This window comes from Lepidochelys kempii, chromosome 3 (genome assembly GCF_965140285.1).
Source record: "Lepidochelys kempii isolate rLepKem1 chromosome 3, rLepKem1.hap1, whole genome shotgun sequence".
NCBI lineage: Eukaryota > Metazoa > Chordata > Testudines > Cheloniidae > Lepidochelys > Lepidochelys kempii.
In genome coordinates, this window is record NC_136382.1 from 4,802,633 (window position 1) to 4,824,836 (window position 22,204).

The 22,204-nt window shown below is 50.1% G+C and overlaps 1 protein-coding gene across 1 annotated transcript in view; it reads right to left on the reverse strand.

Annotated features, from left to right (window-relative positions):
- NUGGC (nuclear GTPase, germinal center associated) overlaps positions 1–22,204 on the reverse strand; it is an 88,458-nt gene that overhangs the window by 53,720 nt on the left and 12,534 nt on the right. Inside the window, exons 4-9 of the mRNA XM_078851933.1 lie at positions 11,496–11,597; positions 8,735–8,840; positions 6,263–6,485; positions 5,341–5,568; positions 2,871–3,098; positions 1,910–2,085 (exon numbers count right to left, since the gene is read on the reverse strand). Of these exons, the coding sequence (XP_078708059.1) occupies positions 1,910–2,085; positions 2,871–3,098; positions 5,341–5,568; positions 6,263–6,485; positions 8,735–8,840; positions 11,496–11,597 (1,063 nt within the window). The remainder of the gene's footprint in view (positions 1–1,909; positions 2,086–2,870; positions 3,099–5,340; positions 5,569–6,262; positions 6,486–8,734; positions 8,841–11,495; positions 11,598–22,204) is intronic.

Genomic DNA, 22,204 nt, shown 5'->3' on the forward strand with positions numbered 1-22,204 from the left:
CTCTTCTCGCTGTCCCGCCATTCCTTCAATTCCTGTTTTTCGGTCGTGAAGTGCATCATAACGTCATGCAGAAAGCCCTTCTTAGTTCTCCACGGCTGCTTTCTAATTCTGCGCAGCCGTTCAGCTGGCGATAACAAAGAGGGAGGCTGGGCACCCAAGGTCATCTCTGTGAAGTTTAAGTGCAACGTTTTACAGAAGCGGTATTGTTTGCAAGACACAGACCACTGATTCAATGATTTAAAACACAGCCAGAGTTCACATACCTGTCACTAACTGGATGACCCCAGGCAAGCACACATGAGCCACAAGACCCCCAAAATGGTGAGTAGCTGCAGGGGCAAGGTAAATCAGTGTTCCCGGACCCTATTGTACACTGGGCATGTGGCTCTTGGGGGAGCCAGCACAGTAGCGGGGGCTGATAATCATTCCTGTCCCCACATTTTCCACAGGATGTGGTCATTACGGAAGATATCTGGCTTCTGAGGGTGAGCAGGGAATCAAGTGAGGGTCTTCTCCAAGACTGCGGCTTCCGCCCTGGCCCTTATGCGGCTTGCCTGCGTGCAGCAATGATTCCCCCTATGCCCGCCCTCCCTGTGTGACAGCAGAGTGGCGTGGGACAGTTACCATTAATGGGGCAAGAAACAAAGTAGCTCTGCCAAAGAACCTGCGGCAGCGGATTGCCCAGTATCTCCATGAGAGTTGCCTGGAGATCTCTGAGGGAGATTCCCATAAAGTGAGGGATTCAATCAACACCCTGTTCCGCCACTCAGACTAGGCATATGGTGGAACATGCATCATACAGACACAAGCCTGCTTTCTGCAACTCTCCTGCCCCCAACAACTCGCCTCAGCGATTCCCAGAATCAAATCCACTTACCAGGGGCCTCCTCTCCTGTATGCGCGTCACCAAGATCCGACAGCTGTGACTGGCTAGCCTCCTCCGAGGTAGAAAAGAGCTGGCTGCATGCATTTCTCACTTCCGAGTCATCCTCTGCCTCTGGGTCCCCCTCCTCGTCCAAGATCTCCTCCACCGAAATATCCAGAGTGGCCTTCGCAGTGGAGGTGGGGTCACCACTGAGTCTCGCGTCCAGCTCTTTGTAGAGCCGGCACCTCGTGGGCGCAGCACCGGAGCGGCAGTTTGCCTCCCGCGCCTTGTGGTAGGCGTTCTGCAGCTCCTTCACTTTGACCCTGCACTGCAGTGTGTCCCGGTCATGGCCCCTTTCCGTCCTGCATCGTGAAATCTGTCCGTAGGTACCATAATTCCTATGGCTGGAGCGCAGCTGGGACTGGACAGCCTCCTCTCCCCAAACACTGATGAGGTCCAGCAGCTCGGCATTGCTCCAAGTGGGGGGTCGCCTGGTGCGTGGAGCAGACATGGCCACCTGGAAAGATGCACTGAGACCACTGCATGTATCACCGAAGGGAAGGGGACTTTCAAATTTGCAAAGGAATGTACGGGGTGGGGATGACAGTTGGTCACCTGAGGGCAGGGCAGTAGAATTCAAACCGATGACCAGAGAGGCGAGAACAGGCCTTGTGGGACACCTCCCGGGGGCCAATCGCAGCGCTGTCATCACCGCAGAGCTGTACCCCCGGCACAGAAAGCTCTATGCTGCTCGTCGGGGTGGTTTTTTTACAGCGCAGTTTCTGTAGTTTCTGCCCACTAAGGAGCTTGGCAGTGTGTACACCTCGGGAGTTACACCACAGAAAGCTGCTTTACTGCACAGAAACTTGCCAGTGTAGACAAGGCCTTAGAAGCATGGTTTTATTTTTGTTTGTTTGTAACCTTTTCTATCTTCATCCCTTATATCTGAACTCACTTTAAACCTCTCTCTTTGATGAAATAAATGTGTTTTACTTTTACCTAAACCAGCCCAGGCCATTGATTGAATTGAAGTGATTCCACTACCTCAGGTATTCCTTCAGATACAGCTTATCAGACTTGGTGACCACCAGAGCGATGTCACTGCACATCCCGCCTTGGTAAGCTTTGATGCTCTCTGTCAGCAGCACTTCATGGACTTTGTCCCCCACAACTCGTTCGATGTCGCTGATAACCCAGATGACTGAACATTTATTGATGCTCTTAAGGAGAGAGAGAGACAGAGAGACAGAGATAATTATATCTGGAACCAAAGAGGTAGCCAGGCTCCATCCTGAGACATGCCAAGCACCCTGGATTCCCCACTGACTGCAATGGCAGTGCAGAGTGCTCAGTCTTTGCAGGATTGTGCTAGCAATTTGCAGACTTCAAGCCCTTCAGCTGTGTGCCACTCCGGACTGTGCTAGCTGGGGGTTCTGTGCTGACTGCTAGGGGTATGCCTACACAGCAATTAAACACCATGGGGGAGCGAGGGTCCCAGAGCCCAGGCTCCAGCCCAAGCCGGAACATCCACACAGCAATTTTACAGCCCCAGAGCCCGAGCTCAAGCCAGCTGAAGCGGGCCAGTTGTGGGTGTTTAATTGCTGCGTAGACATTCCATGGGATAGCCCAAGTGCAGAGAAGATAAAGGTCTATCTGATCGTTGCAGGGTCTGCACTTCTGAGGAAAAACCTCAGTTTCCCAGTGAAGTGTGGATGGAGAAAGGCACTATGGGTCTCTGATGCTACAGGAATCCAGGAGCAGCAATGGATCCAAGCCTGGAAGCACCATTAGCTAATATCAGAGGTTCACCCTCACTATACGGTGTGGACGCTGGTTCTGTTCATTCCACTAAAGCCTTCCCCAGGCCACAGAGCACACTGCCCTCTCTAGAGCTTTCCTTCCTTTATTACACTGGAATAATAACATTAGCACCAATGGTTAAATGCTCTCCAGCCAAATAGCATATCAGCATTTTCCCCCACACACCACAGAGCTGGTAAGTCACCTCTTTCCACATTTCATCCCTTTTGCTGTTGTAATCTCCTGTCCCGGGAATATCCATAAACACGACACCTTCCGGAATCATGTCAGACTTCGGAATAGTCACTTCCACGTATTTGATTAGCGGCCAGAGCCGCATCTTGGCTTTCTCTTCCTCCTGTGCTGGCTCCTCCTCATCCTTGTCACTCTGACACCGCACATAAGGGTCCAATTTGTCAGAGAGTTCTTTTGCCTGAAACATGATAAATAAATCAAACTCTGCCCCTTCATGGTGATAGGACCTCAAAGTCATCCGTGAACAGTAATTAATTGAACAACCTGCCACCTGGGCGTGTTATGAGACTAAGTTTCGTTTCCCACCATTTACAGAGGAGGAAACTGAGGGGCCGGGAGGAGCAAGAACACGCAATGAGTCATTGTCTGAGCTGAGAATAGAGTCCAGGAAGTCTAGCCTCCTTCCACTTCTGACAGAGCTTTCACAAGAGCTAAACAGCATGGTGGAAGCACAGAATCTCCCTCTCTGGTACTGCAGAGGACACCTGAGAGAGTCACTGTAGCCCGAGGCCTGATTAACTTTCTCTAGCATCCCCCATAAGTCCCTGGGAGGTGGGCTGCTGAGGGCAGAGGGTTACAGCTGCCTCTGCATGGCTGGCAGTAGAGCTGATCAGAAAAGCAGAAATGTTCCCTGTGGTCAATTCCTCAGGGAAAATTCCCACCTGAAATTTGGGAAGAGAAAGGCAGGAAATCCCCTGAAAATCCCAAAGCCAAGATGACATTTTTAAATGGAAACAAAGCAAAACAATTGTTTCACAGTGATGATTCACCACAAAGTATTGTTGCTTTGGTTTGATGTCCCTGATCAGAAAAAATCAGAATATCAGTTACAATTCACATTTTCCTGCCTAATATTTAGACTTCAAATAACCCAGACTTTCCCACCGGAAATTCTTTGGGTCAGGAACTGTTGCCAAGCTCTAGGTGGCAGCACTGGAGCTGCCTTCCTGCCAGGGGGTGTGGAGGAGTGGGATGGGGCAGGCAGAGTTCACTCCCTCAGTGGGACAGACTGGGTTAATCTCCCTGGGGAATCCCACAACAGATTCATGCAGGAGGGGACAATTTTGCCCTGAGTTTTGCCTATTCCAAGTTCTTTGGAAAAATCCATTCTAATCCAGCAAAGCTGGTTTGTAGCTAAACGTAAAGCTGAAAGAGGCACCTGCTGAATTTAAATGTTACCACCTTTCCTTAAAGAGAAACAAATAAGGGAGGTTGCACTGAGAACGGGGACAGAGGGGTATGATTGCAGCACACGGAAATGTACCCAAGCTAGCTTTGACATAGGTACCGCACAGACCAATAGCAGTGAAGCTGCAGTAGCACGGACGTCTGCGTGGGCGAGCTGCCTGAATAATTATCCAGGGTTCTGGGTGGGTTTGTACAGCTGCCGCAGGCTTACTGCTATCGGTTTATGAGCTAACTGGATCACAGCTGGCTCAGGTGTGTCTATCACACATCCGACTGCAGTACTGCCAACCTCAAGAGATCGAAAATCTTTCTGTGATTTTAAAAACCACCAAATCCTGGTTTTTTAATTTGTCTTTTCACTTTTTAACTCCCCTTTATGCCTCAGTCACTGTGTGTATGATAATTTCAGGTTGAAAAAGTTAGACTTTAGTGTACACCTCTCCCTATCCACTCGTCCCCTCCTCACCCCTGAGACTGGGAAATGCCTGGTCACCCATTTCCTATCACTGTCTTGACTCTCTCCCCTCCTACTTTTGTTCCTCTGACAAAAGAACGGCTGGCTGGTAAATAGTTTGAGCATCACTGCCCTAATAATGTAGCAGGAATCACGCTCCCACACAGAACTTATATAATTGTTCAGGGTTGATGACTTACATATTAAAGAACTTTAAATTTATGTTTGTCACTCATATAAGCGATGTCACAGGAAAAACTATGAGGAATTGGTTTAGCCATTGGCAAGAAGCAACACTGCCCTGCTTCTCCTCAACACCTCTCCCCTGCCTTCACTCTCTGAAACTGGGACTGAGCCCAGCTGCTCCAGACTCCCTCTCCCCACCCATGCCTCCCCTGGCTCTAGCACCTCCCTCCCCTTCCCCTCGCCTCCCCAGCTTCCTCCTGCTCTGGCCTCACCCTCTCCACGCATCTCCCGGACATAAGAACGGCCATACTGGGTCAGACCAATGGTACATCTAGCCCACCACCTGGTCTTCTGACTGTGGCCAATGCCAGATGCTTCAGAAGGAGAAAACAGAACAAGGCTCTTTACCTAGTGATCCATCCTGTCATCCACTCCCAATTTCTGGCAGTCAGAGGTTTAGAGCATGGGGTTTGTCCCTGACCATCTTGGCTAACAGCCATTGATTGATCTATCCTGCATGAACTTATCTAATTCTTTTTTGAACCCACAACGGTCTTCTGGATTTGGAATTTATGAACACACACTCACTCACCTGCACTCCCTTGAGGAGAATACATTTTGAGGCAGGAATATTTACTAGTGGCTTTGCCCTCAACAGGTCTTCATAAGGTCTGGTTTCAGCATGTCTCCCGTAGAGCGCTCGAAGCTTTTGGACAGCTTCACCTACATCATCCTCGCCCTCCCCTTCCTCCTCCTCTTCTTCCTCCGCCCTGGATTTCCGCACAAGCTCCACCAGATTCTTCATTTCCTCCTTCCATTCCTGCCAGTACAGAGCAGAGCAAACAGGCCATTGTTATTTTGGGCATTCGGGGGGCAGGGGCTGGGCAAGGTTGCGACAGAACAATGCAGGTGTTGGAGCTGGGTTTAACTAGGGTTGTACGGGCAGCAGTAGTGGATTTCAGGAGGTATGGCGGTGCCTAGAGCTCAGGCTGGGTGGGATTGGTGTAAAAGCATTCCAATCAAAGGGACTACAGAGCTCTTTTAGTGCAGAGCAGAGGGCAGAGGATGGGAGCTGGGAACCGGCTCGGTGCTGCAGGAGAAGGTGCGGGGAGCTATAGTGAAGAAGCAGCACAAGTGGTTCCCTGGCTTCTGCAGCAGACAGACCAGCTGTGGTTCCAGCAGCGGGATTCCCCTCTGGACAACTACAAGCAAAGCAGGGAGGGAAGTGTTGTTGCTTCCACCTGTCCCCTCCTGGCTCCTAAGAGAACCAGCCCCAACCCTGTCCTTTACTTAGAGGTCACTCATTCCTTCCTGCAGCCCTTGGCAATCATCAGGCAGGGCTGAGGTTTAATACAAGAAACAGCCAGCAGGGGCCTTCTGGGCCAGGGAGCCAGCTGCCCTCTCCATAAGACAGAGTTACCTTGCAGAGGGGCTGTGGCTACACACTCTGCAGCCAGGATACTGTCCTAAAGAACCCATCTGTGCCCTGTGCCATGCTGAGGAATTAGCCTTGCCTGTAGTGAGAGAAGGTGAATTTTTGCCTCATAGTTTTTGCTCTGGCTGCTGCTGACTTGCACCACGCACGACGTGCAGGCTTCGCTCCCCGACACTGGCAGGAAGAACTGCTGCTCGATGATGGCATTGAACAGCGAGCTCTTCCCAGCCCCGGTGCTGCCAACGAGCCCAATGTAAATGGGGTCCAGAGAAGACTTTTCTTTCAAGGTGAGGAGGCGGTTCCTGTGGAGAAGGCAAGAGGGAGGGAGGGTTAGACAGATTAAAATATTTGGGAAGGGTCAGGCAGCTCCCTTCCTCACAAATACAGCCCCATTGGAGTCAATAGAAAGATTCCCCTTCTCCCCTACCCCTAAATTAATTTAGATGAACACTGGAAAGAAAGAATAGCTCCGCTATTGTTAAGGTTTGGCTGGATGGTGTTACGAATTACACCTGGGAGGACACGCACACAACTGCTGCGAATTACTCCTGGTAGGACACGCACACAAATGCTGCGAATTATACCTAATAGGACACACACAGTTCGAATCTAGGCTGAGACACATAAACAAAGTCCACAACTGCGGAGTTCCCAAAAGACACTAAGTTTATTACGCTTGAGCGTGGTGCCCCCCTGCTAGCCAGGAGGGGACCCAGAATACAGATTATACAAAGGTTATATACTTTTTAGCAAAGCATGTTGCCCTCGTGCATCAGAAATCTTAGCCAATAAACAAACCCTTTTCTTATCTACCACCTATCCCTGCTTGGTGCATTCCTCGTGCTAAACTAGTATGTTAATTACACAGCATGGTCCTAAAGCCATGCATCGGTAACTTTTATGATCAGGATGGGAGGCCTCACATCAAAGGCCAGGAGATAGGGAGTTTAGGGACTGACAAAGAACAGATACTGGGAGTCAAGGCAGGCTGGAAACAAGGAGGAGGATTTTCACAGGAATGCAGTAGCTAAGGAACACGCCTCCTGGTGCATGATGTGCTTGTTTTTGGACAATGGTGGGCCCCAGACCAAAATGGAGTCACATGTGCTAACTTTTCCTTAACAGTGGACAGACAAGTTTTCCCACCATACACCATGAACCAAGGCCTAGAGCAGCTACAGCTGGGGAGGGTACTAGGAACCCTGGAATGTGCCCCTAGAAGCAGAAGGTCTGTGTCATGAGGTGTATGTACCCCATGCTTTCCCAGCAACCAAAGGGTTAATACAGGCACTGCCAGCCACTGCTGATTGGCCGGCTAACAGCAGCTGGGAGGATAAAAGAGCTGGGAGGATAAAAGGGCTGGGAGGCAGAGGGTGGGTAGCTAACTGAGGAGTGAGCAGGCAGGAGAAAGGAAGTCCTGTCAGCAGACTACTAGAAAACTGCCCAGGGACAACACCCCAGCAAGGGGCAAACAGGCCAACAGACTGAAGAGGCTGCAGAGGCCCGAGGGAAGGCAGGAAGAACCTCAGGGTACTCTCCGAATCAGCAAACCCTGACTCTCCTTGTCTGGCTTGAGGGCCCTGAGCTGGAACCCAGTGGAGTGGGTGGGCCTGGGTTCCCCTACCAGCCCCCCCGACAGACCTGAGAACAGAGAGGTTTTCCAGGTTCCTGGACACCAGGAGTGGCCTAAGAGCCCTGCGGAGCTGAGTGAGCCAGAGCCATGCCCTCTCCACGTTTGGCTGTGGGGACACCTTTGCACTGATGCACCACCTCACGGTCTGACTCAGGTCTGCATAGTGCAGTATGGACGTGTCAACACAGTTGTGAGTCCTGGGTCCAGCCATCGTAAACCTGGGTTTACTATGCCATGTGGATGCACAAGCGCAGTCTGTGTCTCCAAGCCTATCTAGGCGTGGGTCTCACAGACCCAGGTTTACAGTGCAGTGTAGACGTACCCCTAATGGCCTTATTCTCCCCATGTCATCCTGTTCAGGGGGCAGGGTTCACCCTGGCTGGAAAAGGCAGTGGGGCCCAATCCCAAACTGGGAGCATCCCCAGAGAGCCACGTAAGCCCAGAGAAGCCTGTGCAAAGGCCCTGAGCCGTCAGACCAGCTCTTTGCTTCTCCTTGGTTCCTGAGCTACAACATTCTATAGAACCCGCACCACTAGGGATGGCTCCTGGACACAATTTCCTCTTGGAGCCCTGGGGGGAGACCCATGCTGAGAAGGTATCTGTAGTGGAGTTCTCTTTTCCAGGGACATCCCAGAATTGTGGGGGTCTTATACTTTCCTCTGAAGCAGCTGGTGCTGCCTCTGTCAGAGACAGGACCCTGGGCTAGAGGGACCGTGGTCTGATCCAGTCTGCCAATTCCTATGGTGCTATCTAGACACAGGCCTGCATCAGAACCCTGCAAATGCAGGAGGTCAGAGCTAGATCTGCCCATTGCAACATGGGTCTGTCCATAGAGCAGGTAAGCAGAGCCCTGCGTGAGCGTAGGCTGTGGTGTCTAAATCATTAGGCTTTCAGGGAGGAACTGGGCTGCAGACTCACCTGAGATATTTAATCTCATCCGACATGTTATCCTGGGACAGAGAGTTGGTCAGCTTCTCATACGTAGTGTTCAAAGCATTTTGGATCCTGGATTCCATATTTTCATCTGGAAGGAAGATACAGTTACATGCTAGGGATAGACTCAGCTCTCACCAGCTAAGCAGCATTGTGCCAGGTCAGTGCAAGGAGAGGAGACCTCCAAGGAAAACCCAGGATGCCACAGAAAATGGCAATGGTGATTCAATAGATGGCTCTTCATCCCTATCAGCCACAATGCTCCAGCATGGTGCTAGGGGGTTCTGTGCTATTAGACCAGTGGTTCTCAACCCACGACCTACAGGCTGCTTGCAGCCCAATCAGTACACAGCTGCAACCCATGTGCCATACTCAGGGCCATACAGATAGTATATATATTGTGTGGATGGGACCCACATATTAACATATTGAGAGATGCATATGCAGCCCTAGGGTGACCAGATAGCAAGGGTGAAAAATCGGAACGGGGGTGGGGGGTAATTGGCACCTATATAAGACAAAGCTCCAAATATCGAGACTGTCCCTATAAAATCGGGACATCTGGTCACCCTATGTGGCCCACAATGGTAAATAGGTTCAGAACCACTGTGCTAGAGGCTATTTCAGATGAGCTTTAAGAGTGAGGCCCTGCGGCCAGATTCCACTTGGTGCAACCACGGCATGCAGGGTGGTGGCCAGAGTGGCATTCCCCTGGTGCGGAGGACCTGGGCATAATATTTAAGGAATAATGTCACTATATTGAAAATTTGTGCCCTTAAGGTCTTGGAATGAAAGTGAGCCACTAGGGAACATATGTCTGGGTGATGGCCCAGTCAAGTGGGAGGGAGTTGTCACTCCTCCCTGGCTAGCCAATCATGTCATGCATTGCTTATTCTCTGCGTTTCCCCAACTCAGAAAAGTCAATGGAAAACCATCAAAGACAAACGATAAACCTCCAAACCACTTGGAAGGGAAAAGGAACAATACGGCAATGAAGTAATGTCCCTGCCTGTGAATAAAGACAAAAGACTGATTCAGTAGATCAACGTTTCCCAAACTTTTTTGGCCACGGAACACTTTTTAGCCTATTACGTAGTCGTTTGGTTTTCAAATAAAAAATTGGGTTATTTAGGCTCAAATATATTTTATTTTATAAAACAAAGCAAAAATACAAATTTAAAATAACTTGAACTAACAATCTCTAACTGGAAAGCACGTATAAAATAGTACAAAAATCAAGTGCAAGAGTCAAAATTAAATTCTAGATTCTTTCACGGAACACCTATTCACATCGTGCGGAACACCAGTGTTCCACGGAGCACAGTTTGGGAAATGCTGCAGTAGACAATAGGATGAGTGGGGGTTGTTCATGGAAGACTTGGTCTTGGCTACTTGGGACAAGCAAGTGCTACAAAAGACAGAACTTTGGGGTGAGACTCTACTCTATTAGCTAGGAAAGGTAACTATTAGTAAGTGTAGACCATAGTTCATGTCTTATGATCTTGTTTTATATGAAATCATTTGTTTCCATCACTCACACTTGTTTCCAGTTGAATCTCTAGTCTAATTCCCTTTCGTTTCACTATGATTAGGGCCCTATCAAATTCACGGCCATGAACAATGTGTCATGGACTGTGAAATCTGGTCTTCCCCCGCCCCCGTGAAATCTGGTCTTTTGTGTGCTTTTACCCTATACTATATAGATTTCATGGGGGAGACCAGCGTTTCTCAAATTGGAGGTCCTGACCCAAAAGGGAGTTGCAGGGGGGTCGCAGTGTTATATTAGGGGGTTTGTGGTTTTGCCACCTCTACTACTGTGCTGACTTCAGAGCTGGGCAGCCGGAGGAGAGCGGCAGCTGTTGGCCGGGCCCCCAGCTCTGAAGGCAACGCCCCGCAAGCAACAGTGCAGAGGGGTGGCAATACCAGACCACGCCACCCTGACTTCTGCGCTGCTGCCTTCGGAGCTGGGCTGCCGGCCAGCAGCCGCCGCTCTCCAGCGGCCCAGCTCTGAAGGCAGAGCCGCAGCGCAGAACGACGAGTAGCAGTACCGCAGGCCCCCCTTGCAATAATCTTAACTTAAATAGCTGAACTCATGACTTTTATGATTTTTAAAATCCTATGACTGTGAAATTGACCAAAATAGTTCGTGAATTTGGAAGGGCCCTAACTGTGACTGAACTGAAGACTGTGTGTGGTACAGGAGGTAAAACTGGGATACATTGTTCCTTTGGGAACAGAGGATCTGGGATTTCTGTGGGTATCCAGTGACCAGGGGCTGGCCACCACAGAGGGACACTTTGAAGGCACTTGTGGGCTGGCATGTGTCTATTGTCAGCCTGCAGGGCAAAGGCAGGGCTGGTGTAGCCCAGAGGAGAATGCTTGAGTGGCTGACAGGCTGGTTGTATTATAGCGTTAACTGCCAGCTGGCACAAGACTCCCTCACACGGGAAGCAGGTGGCAACAAGGTGACTCACAGCCCTGGATGCCCTGAGAAGCATCACAACTTCCATGGGATGCTGCAGCCCTGATCCTCCCCTGCTGCAAGTGCCATAGAGCAGTCACATGAATATGGGCTGGTGTAGCCTTTCACCCTAGCCCTGGGGAGGGAGAGCGGCTTCTGTACCCTCAACCACAGCCAGGGCTGGATCCAGTTTTGCCCTCTCCCCAAAACTCTGTGTATTTCAGGCACATCCTGGGCACAGCTCCCCAGTATCAGCAGGAACTGGGGACAGTTTTTCATACTTACAGGCTATCAGGAACTCTTGCTCTTCTGGTACAAATGCTCGATACGGATCCAAACGCCTCTTTTTCTTGGCAGGTGGTTCATTTATATCTTCCCCCTTGGCACCTTTTCAGATTAAAAGGGCCTTCTCGTTAGCATGATTGTGCTAGAGATAGACACCTGCAACAATGCTCACTAATAAAGGCCCTGAGGTTCAGTACAGATGGCATGCAGAGACACTGACCCATTTACTGGTATAAACCCAGCATTGTTATTTTCATTACAGTACTGCTAGAGGCCGAGACTGCGCTAGGTGCTGTACACACACTAAGACCTGGCTGCAGTTATTCATGCCTTTGTGACCTCTTGGCTAGGCTACAGAAATGCAATAAACCTGGGCCTGAAACCTACAGCATTTAGGAAACTCCAACTATTACAAAACATAGCAGTGCATTGCCTCAGCTACGCACGCTACCACGAGCTCATAACACCTGTTCTCCGCTCCCTAAATTAGCTTCCCATAGAATCATAGAAGATTAGAGTTGGAAGGGACCTCAGGAGGTCATCTAGTCCAATCCCCTGCTCAAAGCAGGACTGATCCCCAACTAAATCATCCCAGCCAGGGCTTTGTCAAGCTGGGCCTTAAAAACCTCTAAGGATGGAGATTCCGCCACCTCTCTAGGTAACCCATTCCAGTGCTTTACCACCCTCCTAGTGAAATAGTGTTTCCTAATATCCAACCTAGACCTCCCCCACTGCAACTTGAGACCATTGCTTCTTGTTCTGTCATCTGCCACCACTGAGAACAGCCGAGCTCCATCCTCTTTGGAACCCCCTTCAGGTAGTTGAAGGCTGCTATCAAATCCCCGCTCACTCTTCTCTTCTGCAGACTAAACAAGCCCAGTTCCTTCAGCCTCTCCTCCTAAGTCATGTGCCCCAGCCCCCTAATCATTTTCGTTGTCCTCCGCTGGACTCTCTCTAATTTGTCCACATCCTTCCTGTAGTGGGGGGCCCAAAACTGGACACAGTACTTCAGATGTGACCTCACCAGTGCCGAATACAGGGGAATAATCACTTCCCTCGATCTGCTGGCAACGCTCCTACTAATACAGCCCAATATGCCATTAGCCTTCTTGGCAACAAGGGCACACTGCTGACTCATATCCAGCTTCTCGTCCACTGTAACCCCTAGGTCCTTTTCTGCAGAACTGCCGCTTAGCCAGTCGGTCCCCAGCCTGTAGCGGTTCCTGGGATTCTTCTGTCCTAAGTGCAGGACTCTGCACTTGTCCTTGTTGAACCTCATCAGATTTCTTTTGGCCCAATCCTTCAATTTGTCTAGGTCACTCTGGACCCTATCCCTACCCTCCAGGATATCTACCACCTTTCCCCCAAGCTGAATGTCATCTGTGAACTTGCTGAGGGTGCAGTCCATCCCATCATCCAGATCATTAATGAAGATGTTGAACAAAACCAGCCCCAGGGCCGACCCCTGGGGCACTCCGCTTGACACCGGCTGCCAGCTAGACATCAAGCCGTTGATCACTACCCATTAAGCCCGATGAGCTAGCCAGCTTTCTATCCACCTTACAGTCCATTCATCCGATCCATACTTTTTTAACTTGCTGGCAAGAATACTGTGGGAGACTGTATCAAAAGCTTTGCTGAAGTCAAGATATATCACATCCACTGCTTTCACCATATCCACAGTGCCAATTATCTCATCATAGAAGACAATAAGGTTGGTCAGGCATGACTTGCCCTTGGTGAATCCATGTTGACTGTTCCTGATCACCTTCCTCTCCTCCAAGTGCTTCAAAATGGATTCCTCGAGGAATGCTTCAGGAATTTTCGAAGGACTGAGGTGAGGCTGACCAGTCTGTAGTTCCCCGGGTTCTCCTTCTTCCCTTTTTTAAAGATGGGCACTATATTTTCCTTTTTCTAATTGTCCGGGACCTCCCCCGATCGCTACACGTTTTCAGAGATAACGGCCAATGGCTCTGCAATCACATCAGCCAACTCCCTCAGCACCCTCAAATGCATTGCATCTGGATCCATGGACTTGTTTATGAAGCTCTGTCAAGTTTAAGATCTTGATCCTTATCTTGAAGACACTCCATGGCCTTGGCCGGGATACCTAACAGACCCTGTAAAGCTCTGTGATGAAGACCGTGGTCTGTAACTTCACTCCTCTGGCCCAATGGAACTCTCAACTGTACGAGCAAAGCTCGTCTGTGCAGCAGACCGAACATTCCCTGGGGTGCTCCGGGACTGTGAAACGGACTTGCCCAAGAACTGAAGACCATCACAAACCTCACCACTTACTGCTTTAAGTGCAAAGTGCATTTCTCCGACCTTGCCTTCTCTGTAACAGGTATATTTAACTAATGATAAAGTGCCTTAACTCTCCGTACAGTTAGAAAGCTTTCATAATATCTAACCTAAATCTCCCTTTCTGCAGATTAAGCCATTTACTTTTTGTCCTACCTTCAGTGGACATGGAGAATGATTGCTCACCGTCGTCTTTATCACAGCCCTGAACAGATTTGGAGACTTACCAGGTCCCCCCTCAGGCTTCCTTTTCTCAAGACTAAATAGGCCCAGTTTTTTAACCTTTCCTCACAGGTCAGATTTTCTAAACCTTGGATCAGTTTTGTTTCTCTCTTCTGGACTCTCTGCAGTTTGCCCACATCTTTCTTAAAGCACGGTGCCCAGAACTGGACACAAGACTCCAGCTGAGGCCTCACCAGTGCCAGGTAAAGCGGGACAGTTACCTCCTGTGTCCTACTTACAACACTCCTGTTAATACACCCCAGAATGATATTAGCCTTTTTCACAACTGCATCACACTGTTGACTCATATTCAGTTTGTGATCCACTATACCCCCAGATCTTTTTCAGCTGTACGGCCGCCTAACTGGTGACTCCCCATTCTGTAGTTGTGCATTTCACTGGTTTCTTTCTAAGTGAAGTGCTTTGCAGTTGTCTTTATTGAATTTCATCTTGTTGAATTCAGATCAATTTTCCACTTTTTGTCAGGGTTGTTATTACTTCTAATCCTGTCCTCCAGATACTAGCAACCCATCCCAGCTTGGTGTCATCCACAACTTTTAAGCATACTCTCTACTCCATTAGCCAAGTCATTAATAAAAATATTGACTAGTAAATGACCACTGTGGGATCATACTCAACACATCCTCTCAGTTTGACAGCAACCTACTGATAACTACTCTTTGAGTATGGTCTTTCAACCAGTTTTGCACCCACCTGATAGTAACTTCATCTAGAGTGACCACATTTCCCTAGTTTGCTTATGGTTATGTCACAAGGTACTGCATCAGAAGCCTTACTAAAATCAAGATATATCATGTGTACAGCTTTCCCCCATCCACTAGGCCAGTAACCCTGTCCAAGAAGGAAATTAGGTTGGTTTGGTATGATGGGTTCTTGACAAATCCATGCTGATTATTCCTTATAACCCTATTGTCCTCTAGGTGCTTACAAACTGATTGCTTAATAAGTTGTTCCAGTATCTCCCCAGGTATCTAAGTTAGGTTGACTGGTCTAGAATTCCTTGGTCCTTGTTCAGTATTGAAAAGTTGACTCTGGCTTCTGATCAGCCCACGAGGCCAGCTTCCATCGCCAACTTGTTAAATTTCCAAACAATCCCCTTCCTCCCATGCTGCCTCTCATGCTTGGAAGAAGCTCTGTGTAAACATCCACAAAATTATCTCATTATCCACCTGCAGCTGGTTTCACTCACAGGCTGGCAGGCCTTGGCCTGACAGTCCTTCCACCCCCATAGTCCTGTGTGCATGTGTGTGGTTGACTCACAATGTGTGTATGGGAGAACAACTGTACTTGGAGTGCTACAGGGGCAAGTCTGGCTGGCAATCGGCAGGACTAACAGTCAAGCTGCAGCCCGTCAATTCCCAGTGCAGTGGCATTTTCCTGGACAGAGGTAGTGGGAAAGGTAGGGGACCCTGGGCCCTCCCTCTCCACTGGGTCCCAGGGACCAAGAGGGAGAGGCATGGAATGTCTCGGTTGCTTCCTCCTGGTGCACCTGGCCAACTTCCCCGGGGCTGCTTCCTACCTCCTGATCGCTTTCCGTTTGGGGCATGGTCATAGCCCACTGCCCCCTGTCCCCCAACAGGCAGTTCTCATTCAGTCTCAGCAGCTCACTCAGCCAAATAGGCATTCCCCAGTTCCCTTCCTAGTGTCCAGTTATTTTCTCTCAGCAGGGAGTGGGGAAGGGGAAAAGATCAGGCCCCTATGCTCCTGGTTGGCTCTTACCCACAGTCCAGACCCTCTCCTGTGCATTGCATGGTCCCCAGAAACAGCAAACTGGCTTCCTCCCTTCAGACAGCCTCCCCTTCACTCTTCCCCTCAACTGCGCTTGGCTGTCAGGGTCCCCTTTACAGCAGATCCCCCATTTGGAGCCTGCTCCGCTGCTGCTAAGTGGTGGGGCTCTCTTTGTCCAGTACTGCTCCTTTACTCCCTATGTCTCTGTGTGGGGTCTGTAAAGCCCGTCACACGACCTTCAAAACCCTCCTTAACGCTCTGCTGTGCCGGGCTGCCTGCAAAAACCTGACAGTGGACAGGCTGCTGCTGTAGTAGAACCACAGCCTGTCCACTGTCAGGTTTTTGCAGGCAGCCCGGCACAGCAGAGCGTTGCAACATTGTCTCATTGCGCTGCCCAATCTGTCCATTTCTAATTGTTGTCTCTCGTCTTATGCTTACATTGTCAGCTCTTTGGGGCAGGGACTGTCGTTTTGCTCTTTGTATTTGTACAGCGCCTAGCACAATGAAGTTCTGTTCAATGCCTAGAACTCCTGGGGGCAATCGTTAACCTTAACTATAACAACCTTAACTATAACAAGTTTTACTAAGAAACAGGGTTGAAAACAGTTCAAATGTCAGGGGCAAAGTCCTCAGCTAACTCGGCAGAGCTCTGCTGTCTTCAATGCAGCCACACCAATTTGCACCAGCTGAGGATCTAGCCCAGATCGTAAGCAGGTTTCAACCTTGATTTGACTTTAGCAGCTCAGCCCTTGCTCTGTGCAAAGTCTAAGACTGACAGAAACAGAACACTTTTTTGTTTTTCCCTACTGGACTTAGAGGTTTTGCACTGGCATCCATCACTGTGGTATCTCAGCACCTCTCAGCTTAATTAGATTGACATGGCATGGTCCCTACATGGCAATTAAAGACAGGCAGCTGACCTGGGTCAGCTGACTCAGGCTGCAGGGCTGTAAATTTGCTCTGTAGACATTTGGGCTTGAGCTGGAGCCTGAGCTCTGGTACCCCGTGACGGGGGAGGGTCCCTGAGCCCAAGCCCAAGCCTGAACATCTACACCTCAATTTTTAGCCCCTCAGCCCTAGTCGGCTGACCTGAGCCGGGTCTTTTATTCCAGTGTAGCTGTACTCAAAATGGCTGAACAGATTTTCCTCACACTCCCAACTGTCCCCTCTGGACTCTGGCTAAGCAGGGAAAATCTCCCATTTCAGAGTTATGAGCAAGTGAGAGCACAGGGTTAACACTGAGATCCTGGGCCAGATCTCCCACTAGTGTAAATCAGTGTATGCAGAGCTACACCAGCTGGGGATCGGTTCCTCTACATAGTGGTCAACAAATGGTAGATTGCGATTGATTGGTCGATTATGGGGCCTCTGACAGTCTATCTCAGTATCAGTTAGGGTTGCTAACCCTCCTGGTTTTGCCAGGAATCTCCCAGAAATGGGCTCGATCTCATGGAGGCTACTGCAGCCAATCCAGGAGATTTTCGGCTGCTAAAAGTCCGGCGGCGCAGTGGGGCTAAGGCAGGCTCCCTGCCTGCTCTTGCCCCGTGCTGCTCCTGGAAGCGGCCGGCATGTCCCTGGGGCCCCTAGGGGAGGGCAGGGGAGGTCTCCACACGCTGCTCCTGCCCCAGCACCAGCTCCGCAGCTCCCATTGGCTGGGAACAGGGAACTGTGGCCAATGGAAACTGTGGGGGCAATGCCTTCAGGGAAGGGCAGCTGGCAGAGCCACATGCCCACCTCCAGGGGCCGCAGGGATGTGGCGGCCGCTTCCGGGAGCGGCACGGGGCCGGGGCTAGGCAGGGAGCCTGCCTTAGCCCCACTATATCACCTACCGGGAGCTGCCTGAGGTAAGTGCTACCTGGTGTGAGCCTGCACCCCTCACCCCTCCCGAACCGCAACCCCCTGCCCCAGCCCTGAGCCCCCTGCCAGAGCCTGCACCCTGAACCCCCTCCTGCACCCCAACCCCCTGTCCCAGCCCTGAGCCCCCTCCTACACCCAAACTCCCCCCAGAGCTTGCACCCTTCACTCCCTCCTGCACTCCAACCCCCTGACCCAGGTTCAACCCAGAGCCCCCTCCCACACTCCGAACCCCTCGGCCCGACCCCAGAGCACACCCCCTCTTCCGCACCCCAACCCACTCCCCAGCCTGGTGAAAGTGAGGGAGGGTTGGGGAGAGTGAGTGATGGAGGCAGGGGGGATGGAATGAGTGAGGCGGGGCTTCGGGGAAGGGGCAGGGTAGATCCTGGATTGCAAGTAAATTCAAAAGGTGATCTTGTGCTTAAAAAGGTTGGAGACCACTGCTCTACATGTAACAATGTTCACAGTAAGGGTATGGTTTCAGAATTTGGCAGCATGTGACCTCCAGAAGAAGAAAGGGGGGCGTCCATGTACCAGCAATGCAGATACAGGTAAGTAACCGTTTTCATGTTCTTTCCACAGGTACTAATGCGGAGAGTGGATCAGATGATACATCTGAGGGAAGGGAGCAGAAGGAGACTCCACCGATTGGAAGGCATGGGATGCGCTGTCCTAGGGATGGGGGTTCCATGACCACTGCTCCCAAGAGAAGGAGGAGGGTGGTGGTGGTTGGGGACTCTCTCCTCAGGGGGACTCAGTCATCTGTCTGCCGCCCTGACCGAGAAGTCTGCTGCTTGCCAGGAGCTAGGATTCACGATGTGACGGAGAGACTGCCGAGACTCATCAAGCCCTTGGATCGCTACCCCTTCTTGCTTCTCCACATGGGCACCAATGATACTGCCAAGAATGACCTTGAGAGGATCACTGCAGACTATGTGGCTCTGGGAAGAAAGATAAAGGAGTTTGAGGCGCAAGTGGTGTTCTCATCCATCCTTCCCGTGGAAGGAAAAGGATTGGGCAGAGACCGTCGAATCGTGGAAGTCAACGAATGGCTACGCAGGTGGTGTCGGAGAGAAGGCTTTGGATTCTTTGACCATGGGATGGTGTTCCAAGAAGGAGGAGTGCTAGGCAGAGATGGGCTCCACCTAACGAAGAGAGGGAAGAGCATCTTCGCAAGCAGGCTGGCTAACCTAGTGAGGAGGGCTTTAAACTAGGTTCACCAGGGGAAGGAGACCAAAGCCCTGAGGTAAGTGGGGAAGTGGGATACCGGGAGGAAGCACGAGCAGGAGCGCGCGAGAGGGCATGGGTCCTGCCTCATACTGAGAAAGAGGGACGATCAGCGAGTTATCTCAAGTGCCTATACACAAATGCAAGAAGCCTGGGAAACAAGCGGGGAGAACTGGAAGTTCTGGCACAGTCAAGGATTTATGATGTGATTGGAATAACAGAGACTTGGTGGGATAACTCACATGACTGGAGTACTGTCATGGATGGATATAAACTGTTCAGGAAGGAGAGGCAGGACAGAAAAGGTGGGGGAGTTGCACTGTAGGTAAGGGAGCAGTATGACTGCTCAGAACTCAAGTATGAAACTGCAGAAAAACCTGAGTGTCTCTGGATTAAGTTTAGAAGTGTGAGCACTAAGGGTGATGTCATGGTGGGAGTCTGCTATAGACCACCGGACCAGGGGGATGAGGTGGACGAGGCTTTCTTCTGGCAATTCATAGACGTTACTAGATCGCAGGCCCTGGTTCTCATGGGAGACTTCAATCACCCTGATATCTGCTGGGAGAGCAATACAGCGGTGCACAGACAATCCAGGAAGTTTTTGGAAAGGGTAGGGGACAATTTCATGGTGCAAGTGCTGGAGGAACCAATGAGGGGCAGTGCTCTTCTTGACCTGCTGCTCACAAACCGGGAAGAATTAGTAGGGGAAGCAAAGGTGGATGGGAACCTGGGAGGCAGTGACCACGAAATGGTCGAGTTCAGGATCCTGACACAGGGAAGAAAGGAGAGCAGCAGAATACGGACCCTAGACTTTAGAAAAGCAGACTTTGACTCCCTCAGGGAACTGATGGGCAGGATCCCCTGGGAGAATAACATGAGTGGGAAAGGAGTCCAGGAGAGCTGGCTGTATTTTAAAGAATCCTTATTGAGGATGCAGGGACAAACCATCCCGATGTGTAGAAAGAATAGTAAATATGGCAGGCGACCAGCTTGGCTTAACAGTGAAATCCTTGCTGATATTGAACACAAAAAAGAAGCTTACAAGAAGTGGAAGATTGGATAAATGAGCAGGGAGGAGTATAAAAATATTGCTCGGGGATGCAGGAGTGAAATCAGGAAGGCCAAATCCCACCTGCAGTTGCAGCTAGCAAGAGATGTTAAGAGTAACAAGAAGGGTTTCTTCAGGTATGTTGGCAACAAGAAGAAAGTCAAGGAAAGTGTGGGCCCCTTACTGAATGAGGGAGGCAACTTAGTGACAGAGGATGTGGAAAAAGCTAATGTACTCAATGCTTTTTTTGCCTCTGTCTTCACGAACAAGGTCAGCTCCCAGACTACTGCACTGGGCAGCACAGCATGGGGAGGAGGTGACCAGCCCTCTGTGGAGAAAGAAGTGGTTCGGGACTATTTAGAAAAGCTGGAGGGGGTAGGAAAAAACAAGAGGACACAGGCTACCTTGCATAATGACTTAGCCACTCCCAGTGTCCTCTTGTTTTTTCCTACCCCCCCCCCCCAGATGTTCTGGTTTAACTTGGATTTAAACTTGGAGAGTGGTCAGTTTGGATGAGCTATTACCAGCAGGAGAGTGAGTTTGTGTGTGTATGGGGGTGGGGGGGAGGGATGTGAGAAAACCTGGATTTTTGCAGGAAATAGCCCAACTTGATTGTCATGCACATTGTGTAAAGAGTTGTCACTTTGGATGGGCTATCACCAGCAGGAGAGTGAATTTGTGTGGGGGGGTGGAGGGTGAGAAAACCTAGATTTGTGCTGGAAATGGCCCACCTGATGATCACTTTAGATAAGCTATTACCAGCAGGACAGTGGGGTGGGAGGAGGTATTGTTTCATATTCTCTGTGTATATATAAAGTCTGCTGCGGTTTCCACGGTATGCATCCGATGAAGTGAGCTGTAGCTCACGAAAGCTCATGCTCAAATAAATTGGTTAGTCTCTAAGGTGCCACAAGTACTCCTTTTCTTTTTGCGAATACAGACTAACACGGCTGTTACTCTGAAAGCTACAGACTAGGGACCGAATGGCTAGGCAGCAGTTCTGCGGAAAAGGACCTAGGGGTGACAGTGGATGAGAAGCTGGATATGAGTCAGCAGTGTGCCCTTGTTGCCAAGAAGACCAATGGCATTTTGGGATGTATAAGTAGGGGCATAGCGAGCAGATCGAGGGACGTGATCGTACCCCTCTATTCGACATTGGTGAGGCTTCATCTGGAGTACTGTGTCCAGTTTTGGGCCCCACACTACAAGAAGGATGTGGATAAATTGGAGAGAGTCCAGCGAAGGGCAACAAAAATGATTAGGGGTCTGGAACACATGACTTATGAGGAGAGGCTGAGGGAGCTGGGATTGTTTAGCCTGCAGAAAAGAAGAATGAGGGGGAATTTGATAGCTGCTTTCAACTACCTGAAAGGGGGTTCCAAAGAGGATGGCTCTAGACTGTTCTCAATGGTAGCAGATGACAGAATGAGGAGTAATGGTCTCAAGTTGCAGTGGGGGAGGTTTAGATTGGATATTAGGAAAAACTTTTTCACTAAGAGGGTGGTGAAACACTGGAATGCATTACCTAGGGAGGTGGTAGAATCTCCTTCCTTAGAGGTTTTTAAGGTCAGGCTTGACAAAGCCCTGGCTGGGATGATTTAACTGGGAATTGGTCCTGCTTCGAGCAGGGGGTTGGACTAGATGACCTTCTGGGGTCCCTTCCAACCCTGATATTCTATGATTCTATGATTCTATGTAAGCAGAGTCAGGATGAGCTCCACCCTGACATCTGGTGGTGAGGTGTGGCAAGTTGTGGAAAAGAACTTCAGGGGCTGATCTCATTTGCATAGGCACACCCACCCCGCCTAGAATGAGACCATAGCTGCCCAAATGGTCACTTTGGCTGCTGTGGGATCCCCAGTGTCTCTGTTCTTGGGGCAGGAAGAATAAATTGTTATTACCCTGATTATGGGAACTGTGCTTGGAACTGTATGTGGCCTTTTGTTATGATGGAGGGATTCACCATCAACTAAGTAGCACTCGCTAGGCAAGGGTCATGGGTTCCAAAACTCTGTGAATGGAGAAAGGCTGGGGACAAGTATTAATACTTGATGGTATGGGCCCTGTGGTGAGGGCCTTACATGCTAATTGCACTTCCTCCTCTCTCCACTGTGGAATATCAGAGCTAATTTTGATTTCATTAGAAGTCTAGTTATAGGCTGCTGAGCTCACTTTGGGCTGACAGTGCACCAGCACTGAGGCTCCCCTACTACAAGTTGAATTCACCTAAGAGCTGAAATCACTGAGTGTTGTGTTAAGCAGTGGGGGAGCCTGAAGATATATTGTGGAGCGGTTTGCGGGACGG